The 25970-nt window shown below is 33.0% G+C and overlaps 1 protein-coding gene across 2 annotated transcripts; it reads right to left on the reverse strand.

The window, feature by feature from the left end:
* Window positions 1-5966: 5966 nt before the first annotated feature.
* LOC107896667 (calcium-transporting ATPase 9, plasma membrane-type) lies at window positions 5967-23216 on the reverse strand. 2 transcript variants are annotated; one of them, XM_016821886.2, is made up of 35 exons: window positions 23012-23184; window positions 22752-22826; window positions 22332-22600; window positions 21176-21292; window positions 21054-21093; window positions 20286-20401; window positions 20065-20196; window positions 19876-19965; window positions 19389-19458; window positions 19148-19218; window positions 18973-19056; window positions 18817-18894; window positions 18673-18744; window positions 17830-17913; window positions 17665-17747; window positions 17475-17583; window positions 16986-17041; window positions 16819-16861; window positions 16629-16712; window positions 15822-15959; window positions 15545-15610; window positions 15368-15466; window positions 13725-13835; window positions 12953-13120; window positions 12060-12119; window positions 11621-11785; window positions 11390-11506; window positions 10438-10536; window positions 10213-10350; window positions 8738-8838; window positions 7622-7667; window positions 7304-7441; window positions 6820-6927; window positions 6617-6708; window positions 5967-6318 (listed from the first exon to the last, which is right to left on the reverse strand). In XM_016821886.2, exons 3-35 carry the CDS (start codon window positions 22503-22505, stop codon window positions 6213-6215), a joined length of 3255 nt encoding a protein of 1084 aa, XP_016677375.2. In that variant the 5' UTR covers window positions 22506-22600; window positions 22752-22826; window positions 23012-23184; the 3' UTR covers window positions 5967-6212. The 2 variants fall into 2 exon arrangements, with proteins under 2 accessions (XP_016677375.2, XP_016677377.2); XM_016821888.2 differs by lacking the exon at window positions 22752-22826 and having other exon boundaries at window positions 23012-23216.
* Window positions 23217-25970: the final 2754 nt, after the last annotated feature.

The raw sequence follows: 25970 nt of genomic DNA on the forward strand, positions 1-25970 counted from the left end.
TTTTATTTATACATTATTATCATTAAAGGTTTTAACTTATATTATATACTTATTTTTATTTATATGTTAATAATTACTTTACTTATATTCTATTATTACACATTTTGAAGATATTATAATATTGTAATTTGTACAATACGTATATTTCATCATTAATTACTTATTTCAGCTTACTCTAAACTTATATTTATATATATTATATAATTATTATAAATATAAATTCTTTTACATATTTGATATTTTATACATTATTTTTCTAAACCAATATATTTTATATTTTTATATAAGTATTATTCTTATAAATATATTTTTTATTATATATTATATTTTAAATCTATCATTAAATATCACATTTTATATGCTCATTCTATTTATCAATTGTTTATATTATACATATATTTTTTTAAAAAAAACTTATGTTTTTATTATTATACAATATTTGCTTTTACTTTAGAATTAATGTATTACTGCTATGTTATGTATTTTGTATGTTATGTAATATCTTAGACTTTTATAATTTATTTTCAAATGCATTTTTTTATATACGTGTTAAAATTGTATATCATACATCATTTGTGTTTAAATATATGTTGAATTATGTGTTTAGGAATTTTTACCTATTCTTTTTAAATATGTATTATGTTTTATGTTGAATTATATGTTATCTCGTATGTTATGTTAATATGCTCCTTCATGCATCGGTTTTAAAAAAGTGACTTCAAAGTTTTCAAAAAATAAAAAGGCAATGCTTGGTATTTGGAAGCATCGAGAAAAGTAGTGCCCTAACTTATTGGGTTGCAACTTTTCTCGTTGAGTTCAAATAGTTAGGTACCCTTCTAAGTTTTTAAAGATTTTCAAAATACGAGCAACTGTCTTGAAAATTTCAAAGCGTTGTGTCCTAACTTACTGGATATGGCGTTTTGTTGTTTTCGAGATAGGGATTTCCAAAATGCTAACTTAGTGTCAATATTTTGATACAAGTGAACCCCAACTTTCAAAATCAAAATATTTTAAAGAGCATTGTATCTTAAAATTCTTAAATTTCTGACCTTGAAGACATTTGATAATTAATTAGGTACCAATTTTTGGGTGTTACGAGGGTGCTAATCCTTCCTCGTATGTAACCGACTCCCGAACCCGTTCTTTTATTTCGTAGACCAAAACTAATGATTTTAAAACAAAATGTTTTAAAGGTGATCCAATCACACCTAAAAAGATTGGTGGCGACTCCCGTTTTCGTTTTTAAAAGTCGATTCCCATTTTCCAAAACTCGATTTAAAAAAGGGTTTCGACAAGAACCATACTGAATATGGTTAGGAGGATGCTTGCTAGTGGAAGGGTCCCAAAACGGTTTTGGCCAGAGGCAGTGAATTGGAGCATCCACTTCTTAAATAGAAGCCCAACTTTTTTTGTTCAAAACATGACACCTGAAGAAGCTTGGAGCGGAAGGAGACCAGCGATAGATCACTTCAGAATTTTTGGTTGCATAGTTTATGCACATGTTCCTCATGCAAAGAGAAAGAAGCTTGATGACAAATGAGAGAAGTCTGTCTTTCTAAGTGTAAGTGAAACATCTAAAGCATATAAATTGTTTAATCTTTTAACGGAGAAAATTGTGATTAGCAAGGATGTAATTTTTTATGAGGAGAACACTTGGAATTGGAATGACCAATAACCTTCTCAAACCTTTGTTGACACTGAAATTGAATTTGAAAGGCAACAGCCTTTAGATCAACAGGCTCAAGCAACACTTGAGCTTGAGAGTTCACCAAATGATGCTCCAACAACCACTAAAGTAGAAGTAACCGAACCTCGTCCTAGTCGTATTCGATGAAAACTAGCTTGGATGGGATATTTTGAGGTAACTGGCATTGGTCAAACTGAAGATCCAATCATCCACTTTGCCTTATTTGCAGATTGTGATCCAACAACATTTAAAAATTGCTATAAAGGAGTCGAAATGGCGAAAGGCAATGGATGAAGAGATTGCAGTTATAGAAAAGAATGATACATAGGAGTTGACTGAGCTTCCAGAAGGGCACAAGACAATTGGTGTCAAATGGGTATACAAAGCAAAGTTGAAGGAGAATGGAGAAGTTGACAAGTATAAGGCGCTCTTAGTGGCCAAAGGTTATAAGCAAGAGTTTGGGGTGGATTACAAAGAAGTTTTTCCTCTTGTTGCAAGGCATGATAAATCATATTGGTGATTTCGCTTGCAACCCAGTACTCATGGCCTATCTTTTAGTTGGATGTGAAGTTGGAATTTTTACATAGTGAGCTCCAAGAGCAGGTATTTATTGAACAACCTGCTAGCTATGTTAAACATGGAAGTGAAAATGAGGTTTATAAACTAAAAAAGGCTTTATATGGACTGGAACAAGCCCCACGTGTCTGGCATAGTCGAATTGAGGCTTATTTCTTGAAAGTTGGTCTTACCAAGTGTCCTTATAAGTCTACACTTTTTATTAAAACTGGCGATCAAGAGAAAATGCTTATTGTGAGTTTATATGTTAATGATCTTATTTTCACTGGAAACTATAGTTCCGTGTTTAATGAATTCAAGAAGTCTATGATGATTGAGTTTGAAATGTCAAATCTTAGTATGATGCATTATTTTCTAGGCATAAAAGTAGTGTAATCAGCTGATGGAATATTTATTTCTCAAAGGAAATATGTTCAAGATATTCTGAATAGGTTTGATATGAAGGATTGCAATCCAGCAAGCACCCCCATTGAGTTTGGTTTGAAGTTGAGAAAAGAGGGAAAGAAAGTGAACATCACTTTTTATAAGCAGATCATTGGCAGCTTAATGTACTTGACTGGTACAAGACCTGACATAACGTATTCTGTGAGTTTGATTAGTAGGTTTGTGGAGGCTCCTACATAGTTGCATTTATTAGCTGTCAAGAAAATCCTTGGTTACTTACAAAGAACCAAGGATTTTGGGTTGTTTTATAGAAAAGGTGAAATTTCAGATTTATTTAGGTTCACTGACAGTGACTTTGCAAGAGATTTGGATTATAGAAAAAGCACTTCAGGTTATGTTTTCATGATGGGAACCGGAGTTGTTTCATGGTCATCAAGAAACAATCCATTGTTACTTTGTCAACGACTGAAGCTGAATTTGTTGCTGCAACAACCTGTGCTTGTCAAGCTATTTGGCTAAGGAAAATCTTAGAGGAGCTGAAGTTCAAGAGAATGGGAGCTTTAACAATTTTCTGTGACAACAATTCAGCTATCAAACTCTCAAAAAATCCAGTATTACATGGTAGAAGCAAGCATATTGATGTAAAGTACTATTTTTTGAGAGATCTTAACAATGATGAGGTAATTGATCTCAAGTACTACAAGAGCGAAGATCAACTAGCTGACATATTTACCAAACCTCTCAAATTGTTTTCCTTCCAAAATTTGAAGAGGTTAATGAGAATTTGCACTTTGGAAGATCCTGTTTGAAGAATGGCACCAGTAAATTGAAGTTTAAGGAGTTTTTCAGTTTAAATGAGGGATTGTTAATAAATTTGGTTGTTAATAAAATCGGATTGTTTTCCTTATTTCTAGGCAAATAGTTGATGCACATCAAAGTTTTAGTGGTTGAAAATTATGGATTTATTTTGTTTAGATTTTTTCTCTAGTTGTTAGTGCCTATTTTTAGTTTTTCTGTTATGTAAAAGCCTATATAAATAGGCTCTTAGATTATGAATCGATGTACTCATCATCTTAGTTTTCTATTTCCTTATCATCTTCATCTTGTTGTTATCTCTTTCAGTAAATTAACAGCTCCCCAGTAAGAATACAGCTTGAGTTAGTTCTCCCCCTCTGCCTGTGTATGTGCCATTTTTACTGTTAATTCATTCATTCATAATCATTATCATCATGTTTGAGACGACCAGATTCAAAAGTCAACACTCAATATCTTGTTTTTCTCTAGTGTACAAGGACGGACAACTACCAAATTCTACCACGGCTCTATATTTGTACTAGATTCTATGAACTTGTGTGGTAAAAATTGGATAGGACAGATTGGTTGTCTACCAAAAAGGGGAAAGGACACATTGGTTGAAATTTAAAAATTTTGAATCACAAGTTGGTTCCTTAGAATGTAATTCACTAAAAATTAATAGTGCAAGACATGAGTTAAAACTCAATTTATTTATCAATTTACAATTCCGTTCTTATGCATGGACCAGATTACTTTATTTACTAAGATTTTACTCTCAAAAGTTTAGTTACAAACTAAATACGAAGATGAAGATTAAATAAATTTTTATGTACCTTTTAGTTGAAAGCATGAATGATGAAGATGAAATTGAACATTAGTGAAAGCATAAAAAATTTGAAAATAAATATTTTTATTTTTATTTTTTTTATTTTTATTTTTTGCTTCAATCAAGGAGAAATCTTTTTTATTTTTTTGGATTTTGTAAAATAAAGAAGAAATCCTTGAAAAAAGACCTTGGCTTCTGGGTTTTAACATGAAAATTTGATAAATATTTTAGATTTTCTTACATATATATATTTTGAATTTTTAGAAGTTTTTTTTTATAATTTTTATTTTTAAAAATATAATATTTTAACATGATTTCTAATAGTTTCAATATATTTTTAATAATTTATATTTATTTTAAATATTTTGTTAGATATTTTAAAATTATTGTTAAGAATTTTTAAAAATAAAATAAAATTAATATTTTAGCTGTAGTTCAAGGACCAAATTAATAATTTAATATTCTACATCATCATTTAACAAAATTTAATGGATGGGCTAATTTGCACATTTTATGTATAAAGATTAATTTGCCCATTTTTTAAATAGAGGGACCAAAATGTAATCCGCCTCTAAATATAGAAGCTTCCGTGGTACTTTTACCACTTTACAATATTGTGAAATAGTATAGGGTATTTTAACGCGTGATAAATGTGTACTTTGCATTTGTACTCTGGTATGAGTTGATTTTTACAATTGAAATCAGCTATTTGAAATATTCAATGGATTCTGACTTCTCAGTCTGTTTTGCTCTACTCCAGTTTACTCTCTGTTACTTGTGATTCTTCATTGTTCATTGATTTGGTGAGTGCAAGTCAGACTTCTGCAATCATTGGTAGGGAGGTACAAGAGTGTTTTCAGTTGCATGATCCAATGGTGGCAAAAGGCTTGAAGAAGGTTTCAGAGTGTTAGCCGTGTTAAAGGCAAGTCGTTTGAAACTTTGAATTGCCTAATTGGAACTACGGGGGAGCTAATTCATCCATTCTATTAAAGCAAGAAAGGAAATTACAGGCCAATCCTGGTTTCGATGGCTTGGGATATTGTTTTATGATGGAGAGTTGAATATTTCTATGAATATGGGGCAAGTTCTCCTTTATTGTCAAGTTGAACCATTTATTTCTACATTTGCTCGGGATGATAACTATTTTACTTGATGAGTTTATATAACCATATTGTTCCCAATTAGGGGTTAGCCATCTTTAAATTCTACTTGAGTTTCCAGTCTAACCTAGATATCTTATTTTTGTTCTTTGTGTACCTTACCAGTAAAAGGTATACATGGTGCTTTAACTTTTAACCTCTAACCTTCATTTCAGAACTTACTATATTTGTCTTTAGAATATTTATCCACTTATGACACAAACGTTGCTTGTGTGTGATTGCAGGTTCCCTATGCCATAAGTTATTCGTTTTCTGCTTATCCATTTATTTTATAAGTAATGGCTAGGGTCATTAAAGAAAACAGAGAAAAGGGGAAAATAAGAAGAAAATAAAAGAAAATGAAGTTGTTACTCGAAAAGAAAAAATATATATGTAGAGACTACTTGTGCAATTCAACTTAAAATTTTTATATAATACGATGATATAACATGTTATGTCAGCTTGTCATTATACCATTAACGGCTAGATAACCAAAATACAGCAAATAAATAATATTAGTGATCATACCGTAACTTTTTAAAGTTCGATGATCAAAACATAATTTAAACCATATCTGTAATTTACCCTTCACTTAAACCTTGTACAAAATACATAAATGATCTTTCAGAATCAGTTGCCTTGATTACACTCAGGCAAGCATATTTTCTTCTGTTCTGTTTTGCCTTTTTAAGTTAGGATGCAATCAACCGCTTTGCGGTTAGACAACCCTTTCTATACACAAGCTTCAGCAATTCTCAGATTGTCAATTTTACTTAAATAGCAAGGAACAACAGAAATAACAAATTCATGCATCCCTGGATCTTTTGCATTGTTGAAATGGCTTTATGAAGTACGAGGCAACCGGTGTCTTGGGAACCGGAATCAGCTTTCCCACAATTGCAAGAGGCCAGCTTCAAAAGATAATTGCCAGTCAATGTAAGGTTACAAACATTATATATATCACTCTCTCGGCTTTGGTAAATAAGTTAATGAAGCATTTTCCAAGGCAAAACTAATAAAATATTTGACAGTTGGAAACCTAGGCATAGAGATTTACTACTAACTGCTCTTGCAATGAGGGGGGAAAAAAACTTTTCAGTTGTGTTTGACCACATCAATTAGCATTAGCACTAAATAGTAACAGTTAATACCAATATTCGAACAATCAATGAAGGTAATTGGAGACTAAAATTGACAGCGAGAAACTACCTGATAATGCCAATGCCAAGGGATACAAGCCACAGTTGCCAATCAAGTCTCACTGTTGAGGTAAACTTTCCAAGGAACTCGATGATGATTATCTACGAAAGAGTTGGAAAAAGTAACATGAGTAGACCAATTAAAAAGGAGGACCACAAACAAAGCAGAACAGTCCATGGATTGAGTTAAAAAAGGACGTGATTATTAATCACCTGAAGTATGAAAGTGAATCCAATTATTCCCATAAAGAGGTAGTTTTTAGTCACTCCTTTGAAGCAATTGACTTCTTCAGGCTTTCTAGCATTAAACTCATTGAAGATCTGCAATTTGAACAGTTATCAACCTTAAGCTTTACACCATGTAAAAATTATTTAGATCGGTATGCTTCAGCAGTCATGTATACTCTGTTCACAAGTCCAAATCATCCAATTGCAACAAGTGCCCTTTAGACATGGCATGTAGGTTATAGACTGTTTCTGGACATGTCATCCATTTTTTACTAACAGTCTTAGTCACGTTTGCAAATTGATGGAGATGATGACAAAATTGTAGCGTCTACTTGAGAATATTTCAACTTAGGTGCCAAGTCAAGAATTTAACTATAGCTTATGCACCCAAATGTGTAATTGACGGTGAACTAATAGCAACAAATCCAAAAAATAGACCCAAAATCTCAACTTGTCAACAAGTACTTACTTGACACATAACAAATGCATTGAATATCAAAGAATTCTTCACTTTATAGGCATGTTCCCTGTTACCATCATCCTCCAACTGAAGAATGGTCATGCCTCTGAAGTTGAGCACAAGGAGGACAGTGACTTGATATAAAGCCTGAAATGACATATGAAAACATCATAAGAGAACATGGAACATAGAGCTATATTCCAGACCTTGGTCTGAGTTAGCAACACTCAATCAAATAAATTGCAAGGCGGCACAAGCTAAGACAAGTAAAAAGTTAACAGGTGAAAATAATTAGTCATATGGCAAGGACCAAAAAAGAACAGGTACCTGTATTAGTAAGTTCCTCCACATGATGTTTGTAATTAGAGGTTCTCTGGAAAAGTAAAATATTTACATCAACAACACAAGACAATTAAAAGATCAACTAGATAAGGTACATTCAGTCATTTCTAATAATTTATAACTAATGTATATACTAGCTTTAATTTGAACCCAAAAAAAAAACAAAAAAAGACTAGCTTGAAAGAGTAGACAAGTTGAAAACAGAATACAGTAAGTGACATTGAAAAGCAAAGTGAAACCCTTCCCTTTCTCCCCACTGAATCCCCTTACTATTTGCCTGCTTGATTCTACATCAATGTTTCTGCATGCAAACATGCATTTCATTTCCTACAGAAATCAATTTTAGAAAAAAAAAATACTGCGGACTGAGAAGACAGGTTCTATTTTTTGCTGGAAGCTTCCTTCCCTAACTGAAATCACCAAAAATATTCAAATGAAAAGAAACACAACCATTTGACATTTTAGGACCATAAGTTATGGTGAATGAAATCAGCAGCATATCACTATGTGCTAGCTAGAAATATTCATTGTGTCGGTGACCTTAGATTAAAAAAAAAAATACTTGAATATTTGACAATAAAAATTATATGAAGATGTAAAAACAATCCAGATGAGGTGCACACTTTATTTCTTTCACACAGATAATCCAAGAATTGAGCAGCAGTAAAAAGGAATTATTGTAGAATTGTCTGCCTTTGTGCCATTCAGTAATGTTCTGAAGACAAAACAAATGTAAAATGTTTCTGAAATTCCAAAAAAAAGCAAAAACCTTGAATATTTTCTCAGATAAAGATTAAAATATTTGTAAAAAGATACCAGCCTTAATGCCAGATGGAAATGTTCAAAGATAAACCAAACATTAAATGTTTCTGAAATTTTACAAAAATTGAAAGCCTTGTAAATTTTCTCAGAAAAAGATTAAAAGAGCCATATATAAATGTAGCTTTTTACATATTAGAAAACAGAAATAAGTTAATTTTGATCAATAAATAATCTTGAAGACAATTGCCACATCTATGCTTGCACAAGTGATAGTAATTATAGAACTAGAGTGCTATGATTCAAATTACATGAAACATTCACATGAGAAAGGATTCAAACCTTCGGCCAACTGGCGACCTATGCATAAGGTTGTCTGTTGGAGGTTCAGTGGCCAATGCAAGTGCTCCAAGTGTATCCATGATCAGGTTAACCCATAGTAACTGTAGCAAAAGAATTCAATCATTCAAATTTTTGTCTCCATAAAGAGATGTTTGAACGTACATATCTTCTTAGGTTGACCACAGAGTAACTTATCCTACTTGTTTTTCTCCTATCTCTATACTAACAGAAACATGATTTTTGAACTTTATTCAACATGCACGCTCACTAGTTTTTAAGTTCAATCACCACATACAGAATGACAAAATGATCAGTGAACAGCTATTTAATTAATGGCCCAGCACCCCAAAACTATATTCCAGGAAATTAAATAAAACTTTCCCCTTGAAAGAACCCAATTATACAAATGTCATACAAGCTTTTAAACCATAACACCCATTTTTAAACATAAAAACAGTGGCTGATCACTTTTTTTTCTGTGGGGGAAGAGCGGCAGGTAATAATACTAATTGCTATACTGTAGGCAGTGAATTAGAAATTGAACAGTAAAAGCATTAAGAAAATCTGATTTGGTCAAAGTTTTGTAGAGAACACTTGTTTTTGGAAAAAGTTTAAACTTACATGATTGTGACTTATATTTATAACAAATCATTAATCTAGAGTTTATGAATAATGATTGGTAGGTAAAATGAAAAGACAAATAACAACATATTTTTTTTTTTTTATAATGCATAAATTTAAGTTATAGATAGAAATAAAAAATTTATTTTGAGAGGGCCAACCAAGTAATTATGATTTTATTTAGTAGTAAATAAGAATGTTCAATTTTTCTTTTTTGTGAGAGGGTTAGATGGTAAGAAATCCCCTAATGAATTAACACTAGAAAAGTCCATTTATAATCTTGGAGAAAAATAAAAGCTCATTACATTTTTAATTTGAAAAAACCACTTCAACCCCCCTCATCACCTTCATTCAATTAAAATAACTTATTTGCTAAAAATTGCTTATGATCACTAACTAAAACATGAAATAGCTATCAACCAAACCTATACCCCTTTTAACACAACATTTGCTAAACAGCATACCCCGTCCCATAAAGCTTCTGAGACATATCAGATTCCGGGTAACTATGAAACCAACCCACCAGTTTGGATGGTTAGATTAAATAAATCATCAAAAATTAATAAAAATATTAAAAACCAATTCAACCAGTTTTTTAGCCTGGTTGAACCGGTCTGTATTGGTTCTTGGCTCAACCAGTCCATTTCGCTGGTCCCACCTATGTTCGGTCCAGTTCAGATAACATTGATCTACAAAACTTAAACTATCATTGATGCGCACAACAAATGAAATCCCTAGATCATTCATACCGTCTATGATGATACTATGGTCCTAATGTGAAGCATAACTTTCAACACTCCTTTGAACAGTTAACTAAAACACCAAATTTCATTGATTACAAGAAAGGGCAGTACCTGCACCGAATTTAAAGGAACATCACCAGAAGATATTGCTGCCGCAACATTGATTACAAGAGCTGCAACATTCACAGTAAGCTGGAATTGTATAAACTTCTGAATATTGGCATACACAGAACGACCCCAGCGAACAACCTACATTAGGAATACAAAGCTGAGCTACAATTGCTGGAAAATTGAAACAATCATATCCATGTGAAAGAATGAAACATGCATGCTAACCTTCACAACTGAAGCAAAATTATCATCCAATATAATGATATCTGAACTTTCTTTTGCAACTTCGGTCCCTTGAATGCCCATAGACAGACCTATATCTGCCTAAAATACAGAAAAAGTAAAAAAGCAATCAACAGAATATAAAATGTAAAAATGTGGAGATCAGCAAATTAAGCTATGGAAGACATGGTGTAATCACCAATCAGTACTAGAGGCAGAGTATGAGTTCATTAGATTTAGGAACAAAGCTGCTTGAATGGAAGGTAATTGGTCCATGATGGTTCACAACTTCACATAGCTGGTAGTAAGCAAAAGAACTATTTCCCAATTATATGACTCACTGACAATCTCACAATTTTTACATTATAACATTGGTGAATTCCCAAGTTAGTCTGGAAAGGGCATAATTGTTAATCAGAACCATAGTGAATATGCAAGTATTTTAAGCGTATACAGAGATACTAAGGTACTGTTTGATAACTAAACAAATTCAATAATGATAAATTAAGTGATGAATTTAGTTAGAAAATTTACCTACAGAATTTACCTTATAAAGGTAATTTAGTATGCAATCGAAAATTATATGCTTATTGGATATTTTATTTATCTTTTATAAATTAGAACTATGGTTTTATAATTATTTTCAATTCATAAAAGTTAAAAAGGAAAGAACATAAGATTATTGCGTTTCAAAAAAATGTCTTAAATTGACTTAATACGTTAAGTAGCAAAAGCTACTAAGTATTTCAGCAATTATTGTTTGAAAATCTTCCATCAAGTAGTTCCTACAAATAATTATTGAACATATTGAAAAATTAAAACCATTCAAAATTTCAACTTTCACTAGTTTATCAAAGACACCTTAAGCCAATGCTTACCAAATATAATATGCATCCTAATGCATCATCATTACAAGATAAATAAATAAATCTGCCAGTTAACCACAAAAACAAACCTCATGAAGTGCAGGAGCATCATTGGTACCATCTCCAGTCACAGCCACAACATCCCCTCCCTTGCGTAAGGCTTGAACAAGCAAAAGCTTGTCATTTGGAGAAGATCTCCCCATTACCTGCATGATACTCCCAATTAACCACTCTTTCATGCTTGAATCAATAAATATGCTCTACACTTGGAGAAAGATAACAGGATCTAAAGCCAATATAGAAACATAATCAATTGATACCATTATTTTCCTGGCCACTTGTTCTCTTTCTATTTCAGTTAAGGCACGAAACACCCTTCCTTCAATGATAGTGGGCTCAGTAACATCTTGTGCAGAACTAAGTATCCCACACTCCAAAGCTATTGCTTGTGCTGTCTGGATATTATCTCCAGTGACCATGCGTACCTAAAGATTCAAAAAGTTAGGGTTCCATTTCATGATTTTCATGATTTTCATGTAATTTAATTGTTATATGTATCAAAGTGTGTGTAGCTCATATAAGGCATTATCATTGATAAAAATTCCAAGTATTCATTCTAAATTATAGTAATTAAAAATCTTTAACTTCTTTTTCTAAAAAAATGGAAACTTGACCATCCAACTGTCTACAAAACTAGCATTCTACGCACCAAGGATATAATAACTTCTGAAGCTAATCTTACAAAGCCATCAAAATTACCTTGACACCAGCATCCGTACAAATTTTCACAGCATCTTTAACACCTGGGCGACAAGGATCCTGCAGGTGAAAATCATATTAAGCTAAAAGAGGAAGCAGTTCCACTTTGCACATGAGTCTAGCTCAATAAAGCAGGATAATCATGATTAATTCACATAACTGAACAAAACGGAAACTCCCTAAACACTTCCAAACTGCCTTTGTATACATGGAAACACAAACACTAGAATTTCAGCACCAAAAGTAACATCAAATTTGAAAAACGTATCCAAACTAATAATTATAAGGAAAAGAAAGAGCATAGTTCAGCTGTATAAAGAACCTTTTTGTTTAATGTGTACAAGGAAATCCACCTTTAGATGGTTGTAATCTAATAATAGGCATTACTCCGTTTATTTTTGGCATATTTGTCATTGTATGGCAGAAAGTAGACATGATAAGATAATCATTAAAGGCACTCCTAAGTTCCAACATGCACAAAAAGAATGGCACTATAATGCTTAAAGTGGGAAAGAAAGGAGAAAAGCTATGATATTCAGGTTACATTGACCATTGCAAAAGCTCTCCTTTTGTGGCAGAATTAATCTACCTAATTAAACTTCAATGAGTAATTTTGTTTCTAAAGACAGATCTACTTGCTTGGATGTGCATGCAAGTAACACTTTGTTTAGTGATATATATCATAAAAATGTTGCACTTAAAAGAGAAAAGAGCAATTGCTTTCTTTCAGAAAAAAAGTTCCATATCGTCATTCAGCGCAGCTTATCATAAACTCATTTGTAGATCAAACATAAAGTCAAAGCTACAATAATAGTCGAGCTACTAATAGATGACCAACCATTATGGGGAAGTACCATTAGGTAAAAGTGGGAGCCATACTAAAAAAATTTTACCTTTATACCAACAATAGCAAGCAAAACAAGGTTATCTTCAGGTAAGACCCAATCATCAAAGCTCTCTTCATTACTAGGAACTTTTTCCTGTTCACACAATCTGTATGCAAGGGCAATACAGCGCAGGCAATTTGCAGCCATTTCATCAATAGCAGCCTCAAAAAATTCCTGCAGAAAGATGGTTAAACATAAAAGTTGAAGCATATACTGATGTCAAATCATTAGCCATGACTTATGGTTAGAGGGAACTGATGCATATTGGCCCACAAGAAAATCTTCCATATTGACCAACAAAAGAAAATGAAACTTTCAGATTCTATTATCATAACCAGATCTCTTAGAACTTATTTATAAATATACACACACACACATACATATTGCATCTTACTTCACTCAAGCAAGCACTACTTTTGCACTGCAGACAATATAAAGTTTCTAACAGCTAGAGTGTGTCATGCACCCTTGACAACACCGGTTTTAAGCAGTAACAATGAAATAGATAAAACAAATTTAGGAATCAGAAAAAAAAACACACACACACACACACCCCTTAAAATTGTTGTATGCAAATATATAATACTAATATAATTATGTAATAAAAAAATTATGAACATATACAAACGGTAAAAAGAGCTCAAAGCTAAAGTTAATTATGGAGCTCAAATTGTGTCAGTGTATTGCAAATGAGAGGAAATTCCCTTATTTTTAACCCAAGAGATCTTTCAATAGTGCATGCATGTGCTTGTGTGTGTAAAAATGCATAATCACTAACCTTGTCCTCATTCATGGATTGCAGGCAACCATTTGAATCAAGATATCCAGAACATGCAGCCAAAACTATCTCAGCTGCTCCCTTCCAATGTATATGAACTTCTGCATCAGACTGCCATAAGAAAATAGGTAAGTATATATATTAAAGGAGATTGTTTAAATTACTAATATCAATGGTATGTTCAAAACATTAGGCAAAGAAGCTTCGTTTTTTTTTTTTAATGTTCTCAATCACCTTAACTAAATTCTACTAAAATGAGCTTGGACCTGAGCACTTCAGCTATATTCCCATCAAGAAAAAGACTTGATCAAGTAAGCATCAAAGTGCATGGGCAAGTCAAATACTTGACAGCTAAGAAATCTCAGTTTTCCTAGGCCCAAAAATCACAAATCACATATGAAAGATTCATATCTCATAGGCTGAACAAAGATAAAATCCTAGCAAATCCACCACATTTTGCTGTGGCATTGCAAAAACTTTTTTTTTTATTTTAAAACAATAGATCAATAAAAAAACTTAAAACTACTTTTTTCTTAATTATAAACAAATGATAAGAAAACAATTAAAAGTCAAGCAAAGAAAAAAAAAGAAGGGAAAAAGAGAAACCAGAAACAGACGATAATAATAGTTTCATGTTTTTGTTCATTTTTCACATTGGCTTCTTTCTTTTTCTTTCTTCCCCCTCTTTTGAAGTTCTACTTTCACCAAAAATTGAAAAGGCAAAAATTCTATTACCCACCCAAACATAATTTCACCCAACAGAACCACTTTTTTGTCCTGCTAAAATGAACCTAATTTTCTTTTTTTTCCCTCCTTTATCCCTTCATTCCCACAGCTGAGTGGGCCAAGATCTGGCTCTTGCCTCACTTGGCACAGTTCAGCATGGAGGTGCCAGATTAGTATACCCTCATAAGACCTCCATCTATGCTGCCTCTCAAGCTAAAGCTGCCCCTTTCACTCTCCTCTCTTCTCCTTCTCTCCTAGTTTTTCTCTCTACATTTTTTAAGGATTTACTTTTCACCTTAAGTACTACAAATCCCACAATACCAAATTATTAAGCAGACTATATTTAGCCAACTTATTTCCTGATCCACCAGCTTAACAAAACAAAAGACAAGCCTGCATTACCCGGTCAACAAGGCCTGGACAACAGATGTTTCTACCATTCATGTCCTTATTCCGGTCCTATAATCAACTAACAATATCAATTATAAACGGAATCAAAATGTTGTCATTTCACAATATTTGATTGAATGTTCATTCAATGCCGTTAACAGTGTTTATTTTAATTCACCCTTAAAATCCAATCACACTTTGATATGTTTGAAACAGAAACTGGTGTTGTAGAAAATGTCTTATTCTAAGTCCAGCCTAAGAAACCTGTCTATCAAAAAGTAATTAAATTGAGGAAACAACCAAGATGCTTCTGACAAACTGCTCAAATATGAATTTAATGCAAAATAAACATGCACAAAAATGTCAATATTCCTAGGAGAGAAATCATCAGAAGGCCATTAGTGTTTTAGCCATAAACAAAGAAAGTAATTCTTTTTTGTTACTTCTAATTATAGCATTTTAAATAATCTAACATGGGAGCATCAACAAATTCAGAAAGCATTAAGAAGTGAGACTGAAGCCACTACCCGTCGTAATGCAACACCACCTCGCTTTTTCTCTGAATTGAAAGGCAAAACATGAAGAATAGTGGATTCTGATCTGATAGCATCAAATTTCATCCCCAGCTGCAATATAATTTTCAATGATTAGTATGTAAAAGCAAATTAAATCAAAAGTAGATGACAGACCAAGTTATGGGGTACCTCTATTGCCCAAGAAAGGATAGCTTTTTCTGTGGGAGATCCAGAAATCTCAACATCACCACCATCCTGGAAAATGAATGTTATTCAATGAGATTTCTAGTGTGACTTATGAACAATATCAACTATAATCACAAGAACCAATTGATAAGTCAGAAGCAAAGGTCATTGCCTACTGAAAATATTTAAGCCTAGCCAAAAACTAATATTTTCTTAAGCATAATAATTATTTATCTCTTGACCTTAGCATAATGAATTAGATGAACAGAGACAATCTTACCTTAGACACAAAAACATTCCCCATGGTACTCTGTGCAACTCCTTCACTCAACAGAGACACAACTGATAGGTGCAACTGAGAAGAATCAGCAGGTGGATTTATCTTCTTTTTCCCAACAAAAGCTTCAACAACAGTCATCTGTGATACTAGTTAATCAGACTGAAATCTAAAGCTATCAAACAACTGGATTAAAAAATTGAAACAGCTAAATAAATTTCAAAAACCAAACATCTTTAAAAGCCATGTAAAAGAATTGACCGAATAAGAGCAACCCTGATGAGGCAAAGCCATGCAGCAAGGATGAAAATATGGCATTATTAGAAGAAGAAAAAAGACACAAGAAGAATTTGTCAATGATTAAGACCAGGTACAAATTCAAGGTGAGAAAGATATGAAGATACTGCAATCAAGAGTGTGTATATATCATCATCACTACTGTAGAGACTTTTCACATGTAGTGCTTGTTTTCATTGAAAAAAGTTTAACACTTAATAACATGCAACGAATGGACTACATCTGAGCAGGAGACCCTTTCAGAGAGTGTGGCATAAATGAGGTGGGCTGGACAAAAGTTGCAATATATTTTCACTACAATTGGAAACTAGAAGGTTATATAAGCCCTAACCCTATCTGATTTAATAGAAAGAAAGCAATAACTTTTTTACACTTTTTTATCACTACTTGCCTCCTGTAAGCCTCTTTCCAATTGAAGGGGCCCAACATATATTGGACATTTCCCCATTTATCAAGTGTGAAAACAGAAAGCACAAAATCATAGTGGTGTAACAAAAACCATATAGAACTAACCTCATTCAAAGTCAATGTTCCAGTCTTATCACTGCAAATTGTTGTTGCGGAGCCCATGGTTTCACAAGCTGAAAGCCGGCGTACCTGTGTATCTGTATCTGTTAGATAAACATTCCATTAAAGAAAAACACGTTGATCATAGAAGCAATCGTGGACATCAAACATTTAAAAGTAGAATTAATGAACTTGCCAAAGCTTTATCCGCCATCATCTTCCGCATTGAGTATGCAAGACTGTGAAAGTTCATGTAAGAACAGAACCATGAATAAAAGAGTAGGAAAAGAAGCACAAAATATACTCAACTGCATGAGTTCAATATTTAATGCATAGGTACCAAAAGCTACGAATTAAACTTACGTCAAGGTAACAGCCAAAGGAAGGCCTTCAGGCACAGCAACGACAACAATTGTAACCTGAACAAGTCAAGTCAGAAAATCTTGGACTTGCTAGTAAATAAACATTAAAATATTAACATCACCTTTGCTTCATGGGATTAGCTATTCTGTTCAAGTGCTAAATATAGTGCAGGAGGAACATGAAATTTATGGGAAAAATCAAATAAAAATTGAGACCCAAATCATTTATAGGATGGCAAAACAGTTATATGCTTACTTTGGTCCACTTACTACTGTTTATTTGTTCCTTTTGGTAATTTCAACAAGTTGTTGTTACTTGTGAAACCAGACACGGTTACTCCCACCACGTCATAGCATAGATGTATTTCTATTTTAATAAACCTATGTCATAAGCCATTCCCTTCTATTGTCACACTATTATAATCCTTAATAATTACAATCTCATTCCCCTCTATACCAAACAAGACCTAATGAACCATGGTGTACTTACTGCAATTGTAAAAATTTTAACAACATCATTAAATGCATCATCAAATTTAGTGCGTCCTTTAATAAATTGTGTAGCTCCATCTGGATCTTCAGTATTTCCAGTGAAGTATCTAGAAACCAATCAAAGGTAAGACGTTAGATGGCATGCAATTCATCTATCATGAGTAATAAGTTATTGATTCTTAGCATACCTTGCCAAAAGAATAGCAAGCACAGAAACAGCTACAGAAAGCCCAACTATGCCTATAAAAGTTGCAACTCCATTCAGCCGCACCTACAATATGTTATAAATAATAAGCTTAAGATGCATCATAAGAATTGGAACTAGGTAATATTAAGATACACCAAACTCAAACCTGCAAGGGGGTCTCTTCACCAGTATCCTCAGAAATACTTGCCATTAACAGTCCCCACTCAGTATTGATTCCAACACCAGTCACCTACAAACAATTTAGGAAAGATGACATTTTAATGGTTTGAAAGTGAAACAGCGAACCAGGCTAAGCTATCCAAGATGTTAAAGAAAGATCAAATGCAGAGTGAAGAAAGATAAGAATCTACAAAAGACGACCTCTTCTAAAAGACAAACTCCCTACTAAAGACATAAACGCCGTGTTAAGACACAGATAATCAAGTGCCACATGTCGAGCACACCAAATTAAGTTCATCAATTTTTTTCTGTTCTTCTTAGCTTAAAACAAACATTATGCAACTCATCCTATAAACCTTACAATTTTTGGCAGATCAAACAGAATTGTTTTTCAAATCCAACAAGAAAAGAACATTTTACCAACACATACTTAACAAATCAAAATCTAGTTGCCATTCATAAAGTGATCAACACTAACAATCTTTCTCAAACTACTACCTCTATACAAGAATCATATCAGGTAATAAATGAAACACAAAGGATAAATTGAGATAAGAGATAAGAAAAGAAAGATTATCTCACACCAAAACCAGCTTACACAGCTTCTCAATAAACGCACCCCCCCCCCCAATATAACAGACAGATCAATCAACAATTAGAAACGTAAGTACGATGCCAAAACAAAAGCACAAACCAATTCCTACTATCTCTCTACAGTCTCCGTAACAAGAAAGACAGAAGCTTAGAGGACTTGGCAAACATCATCTATAGAACTAATAAGTTACCAGCAATAACACCAAGTAAAGAAAAAATGCAAGATATTAATTACCAGCATGGTACCAAAACCATCAGCAACTTTGCAGCCAGACATCAAAAATGGGTCATTTTGATTCTTGTGAACCTACAAGAAACCTCGTGCTTAAAACAATGAAGCCTAACATTAGATAAATGCATTACCAAACAAGCAACTTACAATCTTGCTTTCTCCCGTCATGCTAGATTCATCAATTGCTAGAGAATGGCCAGCGATTAAGACTCCATCAGCAGGAACCTAACAAAAGCATCAAACTATTATTTAATCCAAGTGCACATGAATATCAATGCCCTGGAGAAAAACTGAGAAACACACCTGATCACCAATCTTTAGCGGGACAACATCACCAACAACAAGATCATATATTGAAACCTTTACAGTTCTACCACCTCTCACGACCTGAAAGGACATTAAAAAAATAACCAAATTTTAAGGTAACTATAGAAATGCTAAAAATGGATGTTGTCATACAGCAAGAAGTTACACATACCTCTAGCTGGATATTTCTCTTTTCCTCATTTAGATTTTGAAACTGAAGTGATTGACGATAATCACTAGTAGCTGGTAAACAATTGTTTTAAAAAAAAAGTTAGATACAGATCATCCTGCAGTATAACAATTACACTGCTTGTAAAAGCATTAACATTATACAACTAAGCCAAACTTTAATTACAGGAAGCTGCTTTGATACAAATTGCATTCTATTTACGGAGAATTATCAAATTTGATACCTGTAACAAGTATAACAAGAAAAACAGCAAAGAAAATGCTACCCCCATCATACCATCCTTCTTTCAAACCCTATAAATGATATCAATTAAAACAATTACCAGTAAGGATAAAGAAAAGAACAAAGAAAAAGTAAAATCAATGCAAAGTAATAAAATCGAACAGCCAATAGCAACATAATAGTCATATCAAGCCTTTCAATATTAATCATTTCCCTTCCCTTCCTTTTTCCCCAAATTTAGGGAACCAAAAAAATGGGAGTTTTTAAGGAAATGAAAGTTATATTTTTCAGTTCCCCTAAATTTGGGGGGGAAGGAAGGGAAACAAAAGAAAATGGAGGGTTACAGAGCTCCCCTCACTTTCCTTCCTTTTGTGCAACTGCAATCCCAATGAAGGGAAAACCTCCCCAATATCCCCTCTTTTCCTTTCGCTTCCATCTCCTCAATCCAAACATACCATTAGTAAATTCAAAGCAAAGAAATGTTTTACCTCAGTCTTTATTCCCAACCCCAGTGACACAGCAGCTGCTATAATCAATATGATGAGGGTCAAATCTTGCCATGCCTCCCAGAGGAACATCTACAAAACAGCATAGGTATCGATCAGTATCAGTAATATTTCAACCATAATTGCAAGAATTGAAAGAAAAAAATAAGGACTTCAAAGAAAATAATATACCCAGAAACTCCGCCCCTTTTTTCGTGGATATGTATTTGATCCAAACGCATTCCTCCGGTTCAATAAATCAGCCTCATCCTCATCAATTCCTTTCTCTAAATTTGTTCTCAACAGACCTGACAACCCTTTAACCTGATGAAGGAATTCACAAAGAATAACAGACATTAACAATAAAAAAAGCACCAAGAAAATAAGGAAAATTACATGTATAGATAACTTACTCCACCATATTGTTCAAGTGCAGATAACTTATGATCACGGGTCATGGATGCAAGGTGTTCTAATCCAATTTTATAATCATCACCGGCACTTGGCGATGCAACTGGTGCACTAGATACTGAAATTGCACAGATATGTTAACATGAAGACAAAGTAAAAAATAAAAATAAAAAACTAGGTAGCAAAGAAACTGTAAGAGCATTAGGTACAAAAATGGAAAAATAGTGTGGTTTTGAGGCATCAAGAAAAGAAGAGACAGGTGCAATGAAAATGGGGAGTATTTGTATTAGCATATATGTTTATATTATCTTAAAAGTATAAAATGTACTATTAAGATTGCAAACTGCTCAAGTAAAAACATCAAAATACTTATAACTTTGCTCAACCAATTCATCATCCCCACGAGCTTGAGTTTGATTCATAGTTACATCAATTAAGCTTGGTTTAACATCATGCCAAGCCCAAGTAGCTCTCAATTACCTTGGCTTATATGTTACATTCCTACTCAACAGTAAATGGTTGTAACTAGAAGACATAATTTATTTCTCACCACTTGAGCAATGAATTCTTATTTGAAAGGATTCCTGTGTACTATTTTGTGTTCATGTTTCCCCAAGCACTTCCCCATTGTGCAAGCTAAATTGCAAGGAACCATTATATTGCTACTATTTACTAAAATTGGACATTGGAGAGAAAGCAAGAGCAAAGAAAGTCAACAAAAATAAAATTGTGGAGAAAAACTATAGGTAATATTTGGTAAAGCAGCATACCAATTTGATTTTCCCCAGCCAATTTGAAAAGCAATGCTGCCTGCAGAAACAAGCAGAAATCAGTTCAACTTTACTGGAAAAAAAGATCCAATTAAAATGTTGACAAAAATATTTAAAATTACTCTGATGACTTGCGCATGAGCTCTTATCATCCTCTTTCTTTGCTCTTTTTCTTCTTCCTTTTTCAAGTCCAAAGTGTAGCGAAATCGACGAGAAGCATTTAGCACAAGCGCTGCTTGCTGTAAAAGAAAATAAAAAAATTAGCCCAAGCTCCAGGAAAAACAAGGGTCCCCCTCTCCTCATCTTACCCAAAGACCACAAACTAACAGATAATTAATGCAAAAATATTGAAAAAATAATGAATTGAATATGGGATAGCAAATAATCAAAAGCAATATGAAATTTGCAAAACTTGGTTATAAAGGTATGAATTAATTTCTTTTTTTCAAAAAGGCCCATAAGCTCCAACCCAATCACAATGAGACCTTGACATATCGGCCGTATGACTCAACAAGCATAATCCTAGATAAGACTTAGCTTTAGAAATATACTTAAAAACAGCCAAAACCAAAAAGGTAGAAAATGAAATTAAATTGCAACAGCATCATGATTCTAAAATTAGCTTGGTCACTACATAGTTTGGAGGGAAAGAAACAGCAAATCCCATCTAAGGCACTCAATCTATCTCCTGTTTGCAGCAATGCATCCGCTGAATATTTAAGTTTGTAGCAGGGCATTACGCTTCCTTTGGATTAATGATATAGTGAGTATCCTGAAAAGAAGACCTAAACATAGAGCAGCCATTTTCAGACTGATCATACTGTACACTTAATTGGAAACCACCTATTCAACACAGTGATTGACACAAAGAATGCAGCATGATACCTAAAACCAGCATAATGTTTCACCCACGATTCAGTTCAGTTCATTCTGTATTCTGTTTGCTCACATATTTATAACATGATGGCAACTTGGGCAAAAATTTCACACTGAACACCCACCCTGATGTTAGTCCAAGCAAGCATTACATAAGAAATAAAAACTTGCAATTTAATCATTCCAAGCTTGCATTTAAACATTCAAAGCATCACTAAAAAGTTCCCCTAACTCATTGCAATGAATAACAAGTAAAAATAAGCTTAAACAGACAAGTGAAAATGGAAGTTCATTTAATTACCACTAAATACTATATAACAACTTTTCTTTTTTTCAATTACAATGAGAGAAGAAACAAGGTAGAGAAAGAGACAGTCCAACAGACGGAGAAAAAGGGATTACCCTCCAGCGCTTGAGAGTCTCGGGGGCAGCATTCTTGGTGTGAGCAATGTCGAAGGGATCGGAGGTGCCAGCATCAGGATCAAGGTGATGGTCAAGATCAGCATTGTCCTTAGAAAGGCCAGCCTCCACGTCATTGAGGTGGAGGAGACCATTTCCGGATGAAGTGCCGCTCATATTGGAGATTGCTATTCAGCAGAAAAACTGTCGCAAGGGAGATGGCTCGCCAGTCCAACACAATGGCACAATCGCCGTACACAAAGTTGGGCCACCTGGAATACAGAAAGAACCCTAGTGTTATGAAAACCACATCCAAATCTTTACTTCATATACTGTCTTTTTTCTTTCTAAACTTGCTTTAACTTTTCAAAAACAAGCAAACCAAAACAGAGTAAGAAAAGGGAAAATCAAACAGCAGCAAACCGTAGAGAAGCAAGGGATGAATGTGGATTAGAGGGGAATCCACAAAAAGCGGAGGAATTCGCTTCCAATATCATTCTGTCACAATAACAGAAAATACCAGATTCTTTATTTTGTACGGCCAAATTGAACTTCGTTTATTGTGTATTGCTTTTTGTTATTTGTTATTTGGATTGTTTTGTGCAAGGAACAAAACCTCCAGTAATGAAAAGAAAAATAAAACAAGAAACCAAAAACAAAGACAGTTAGATTGTTTGGTTTACCAGCAAAGCAGGGGGAAATCCAACCACCGATGGCTTGGTTGATGAACGAAACGACGACAAGGACTTTGCGTTGATTTCCCATACGAGTCGTCGCCCCACTCACGCTTTGTTTTTAAAAGGAACTTTCTTAGAAGTTTCCTTTGGGAATTGACCACCTAAACCTTAACCAAACTCACTGCTAACAGCGATCAAGTTAAATTCTTATTTGGTATAGTCGCATATGTCCTGTTAATTATATTAATACCTGATCCATATAAATTAAAAGATATTTAAAAATATAAATATTAATAAATATTTTTTTTAAATCAATAATGAATTTGAATAATAGTTATTCAGATATATTAAATTTGGACACTCATTTGTCCAGATACATCTCAGACGTATTTTTAATAAGTTAATATGTTTTATTTTTCATAAAATATTATTGAAATTAAAAATATATAAAATTTAAAAAATTAAAATATATAAATTAATGAAAGAGTATAAAAAAATTTACATCAAAAATTAACTTAAATTGCTAATTGTCCATAGTCAAACATAACTGGAGAATCATTTATATAAATTCATTCTAGACATTTTTTGTAGGTTTTTTATATACTTATATAACTTTTTAGTTCTTTTATATATTTTATAAAACATTAAATGTAAAATCATAACTTTCACCCATTTCTAACGGCTACAGAAAGAACTTTTAGTATCCCAAACTTCCGCTTAAAATCAACCTTCTCATGAAAGATATGCAATAATTGTCTCCCTACTAAGGATCTACTTTCAAAGTGATTGTCTCTAGTGGATCATGTCTACCTAATTTGTGAAATAATAGGGGAAACTTTTGAGCGCTTTTTTCTTCAATGCCAATTCACTCAAGCATTTGCTCTCCTCTCTCACTTCCATCGAACTCTCTCAATGCCTCTGCCTCTAGTTAATTCCTCCAATGGCTCAAATCAAATGACATCAACTCACACGTTTCCAAGATCTTTTACACTTTTATTGCTAACACTCTCTATATTATCTAGAAATCTAAAAACGAGCTAATCTTCAAAAATATCAATCCTAACCCGATAGGAACACTTATATAGATTTAAGATTTCTACCAATTAATTATGCATTCTTTGACACTGAAACCTCTTTTATCTCCATCCTCATACTCAAAAGAACACTCCCTTTGGATCATAAGGTTCCACTTTTGACCCTCTATCTTGATACTTGCAAGTGCAAAATCAACGGTGGTATTAGTAGTGCAGGCATTGCTCTAGGCCCTAATGGCTCTCATGTTTTGCAGGTCAAAAGTTTCAAATCATCCAACATGCTTCAAGTCAAGATTCTTATTCTTTGTTGTATCTTGCCCTCCTCAAAACAAACAACATCACTTGCTTTGGACATCTCAATAAATAAAAAATGGAGTAATATTATTCTTGGTCGAACCAATACAGGATGGAAACTCCAACCGACTTTTGAAGACATCTAGCACCTCCTCTAAGCGATCTCGATCCAACAATGCAAAGGAAACAACTAACATCTCAAGGAAGATACTAAGCAATGGGCTACGTGTGCATCCAAAGCCATTATTAGCTTCTCTTGGCCATGATCTCTGAAACTCAAAGCCATTCTTAACTTATGGTCTTGCAAATGTACCAAAAAAAAATGAAAAATTAACCTTAAATTATAAAGTTTTCTCACTTAGGTATCTAAATTTTTTTTTATTAAAAGTGATGACTAAACTTTGATTCTATTAAAAATTTTTGTCCAACCATTAGTTTTGTTTTAAAAAAATGTTGAAACCAATTAAACGATAACACATGACAATTTAATTAAAATAAAATACATGCTATTTAATATTTAATATAAATAAAAAGTTAAATTAATAAGAATAAAACATGACAATTAATATTACTCAACTCTTTCTCCCACGATCCTCTTTTTCTCATTCTTTGTTTTTTTTCAGCTTAATCAAAGATTATTGTTAAAGTTGATATTAAAGGCTCTTCACGTTCTTTAGCTTAGTCTCCTAAAAACCATAAAATATTCAAACCAATTTATATCCCACTTTCTAAGATTTTTTAGCTCAATTATCTGGATAGAAATAAGTCGAAAATAATGTGGTTCAATTTAAAAGTTGATCATTATAAACTAAACATCTCTCTACTTATATAGGGTTATATACAAAAACAAATAAAAATTATAACTCTCATTGCTGACGATTTGTGTAATTAAGTGTCGAAACCATTTTTTTTAAAACGGGGTCGACTTTGATTTTGAAAACGAAAATGTAGGAGTGGTCACCAATCCCTTTTATGAGGTGTGATCGGATCAACTCATGATCATTTTAATGTTTGATTTACTAAAACGACATTTTTGGTCTACAAAATTCAAAAAACGGGTTCTGGAGTCGGTTACACGCGAGGAAGGGTTAGCACCCTCGATACGCCCAAAATTGGTACCTAGTTGATTAATTAACGTCTTGGTATCAAAAATTTGAGAACTTTGAAGATTTTAAAAGTACGATCCTTTGTTAAAATATTATTTAATTAAATTTTTTTTAGAAAATAGCGTATTTCACGTTAATCGAGAAAAAGAATTATGTCCCGTAAGTTAGGACACAATATCTTGAATCCCCGAAACGAGGATAAACACCGAAAACTATTTATTTTAAAAGATATTTAATTATCTCAGTTTTAGAAGAAAATCATATTTCGTAAGTTAGAACATGATCTTTTCGTAATTTCTGAGATTATTTAAAGTTCATGTTTCAAAAAAGTTTGTGTATTCGGATTTATTGAGAAAATTGAAACCCCGTAAGTTAGGGAATGACTTTTTCGAATCTCGAAACACGGAGTATCACTTATTTCAAAAAATAAAATTTTAATGTATTGAGTAAAATTTAGGTAACACGAATTCCTTGTAAAAAATATAAAAAGAAATCATGATGATAATACGCATAACAAAACGATCAATGCGC

The sequence above is a fragment of the Gossypium hirsutum genome, chromosome A10 (genome assembly GCF_007990345.1).
Source record: "Gossypium hirsutum isolate 1008001.06 chromosome A10, Gossypium_hirsutum_v2.1, whole genome shotgun sequence".
In the NCBI taxonomy this organism is placed as follows: domain Eukaryota; kingdom Viridiplantae; phylum Streptophyta; class Magnoliopsida; order Malvales; family Malvaceae; genus Gossypium; species Gossypium hirsutum.

Excerpts from the sequence above, each read along its gene's own strand:
- LOC107896667 (XM_016821888.2), bottom strand. The coding sequence starts at position 22,505 with ATGAGCGGCACTTCATCCGGAAATGGTCTCCTCCACCTCAATGACGTG. Across the intron at positions 19,966-20,064 it reads AAAAGGGGCGGAGTTTCTGG|ATGTTCCTCTGGGAGGCATG; the intron begins GTATATTATTTT and ends GCTGTTTTGTAG. Across the intron at positions 10,351-10,437 it reads ATTTTGCTTCAGTTGTGAAG|GTTGTTCGCTGGGGTCGTTC; the intron begins GTTAGCATGCAT and ends TTCCTAATGTAG.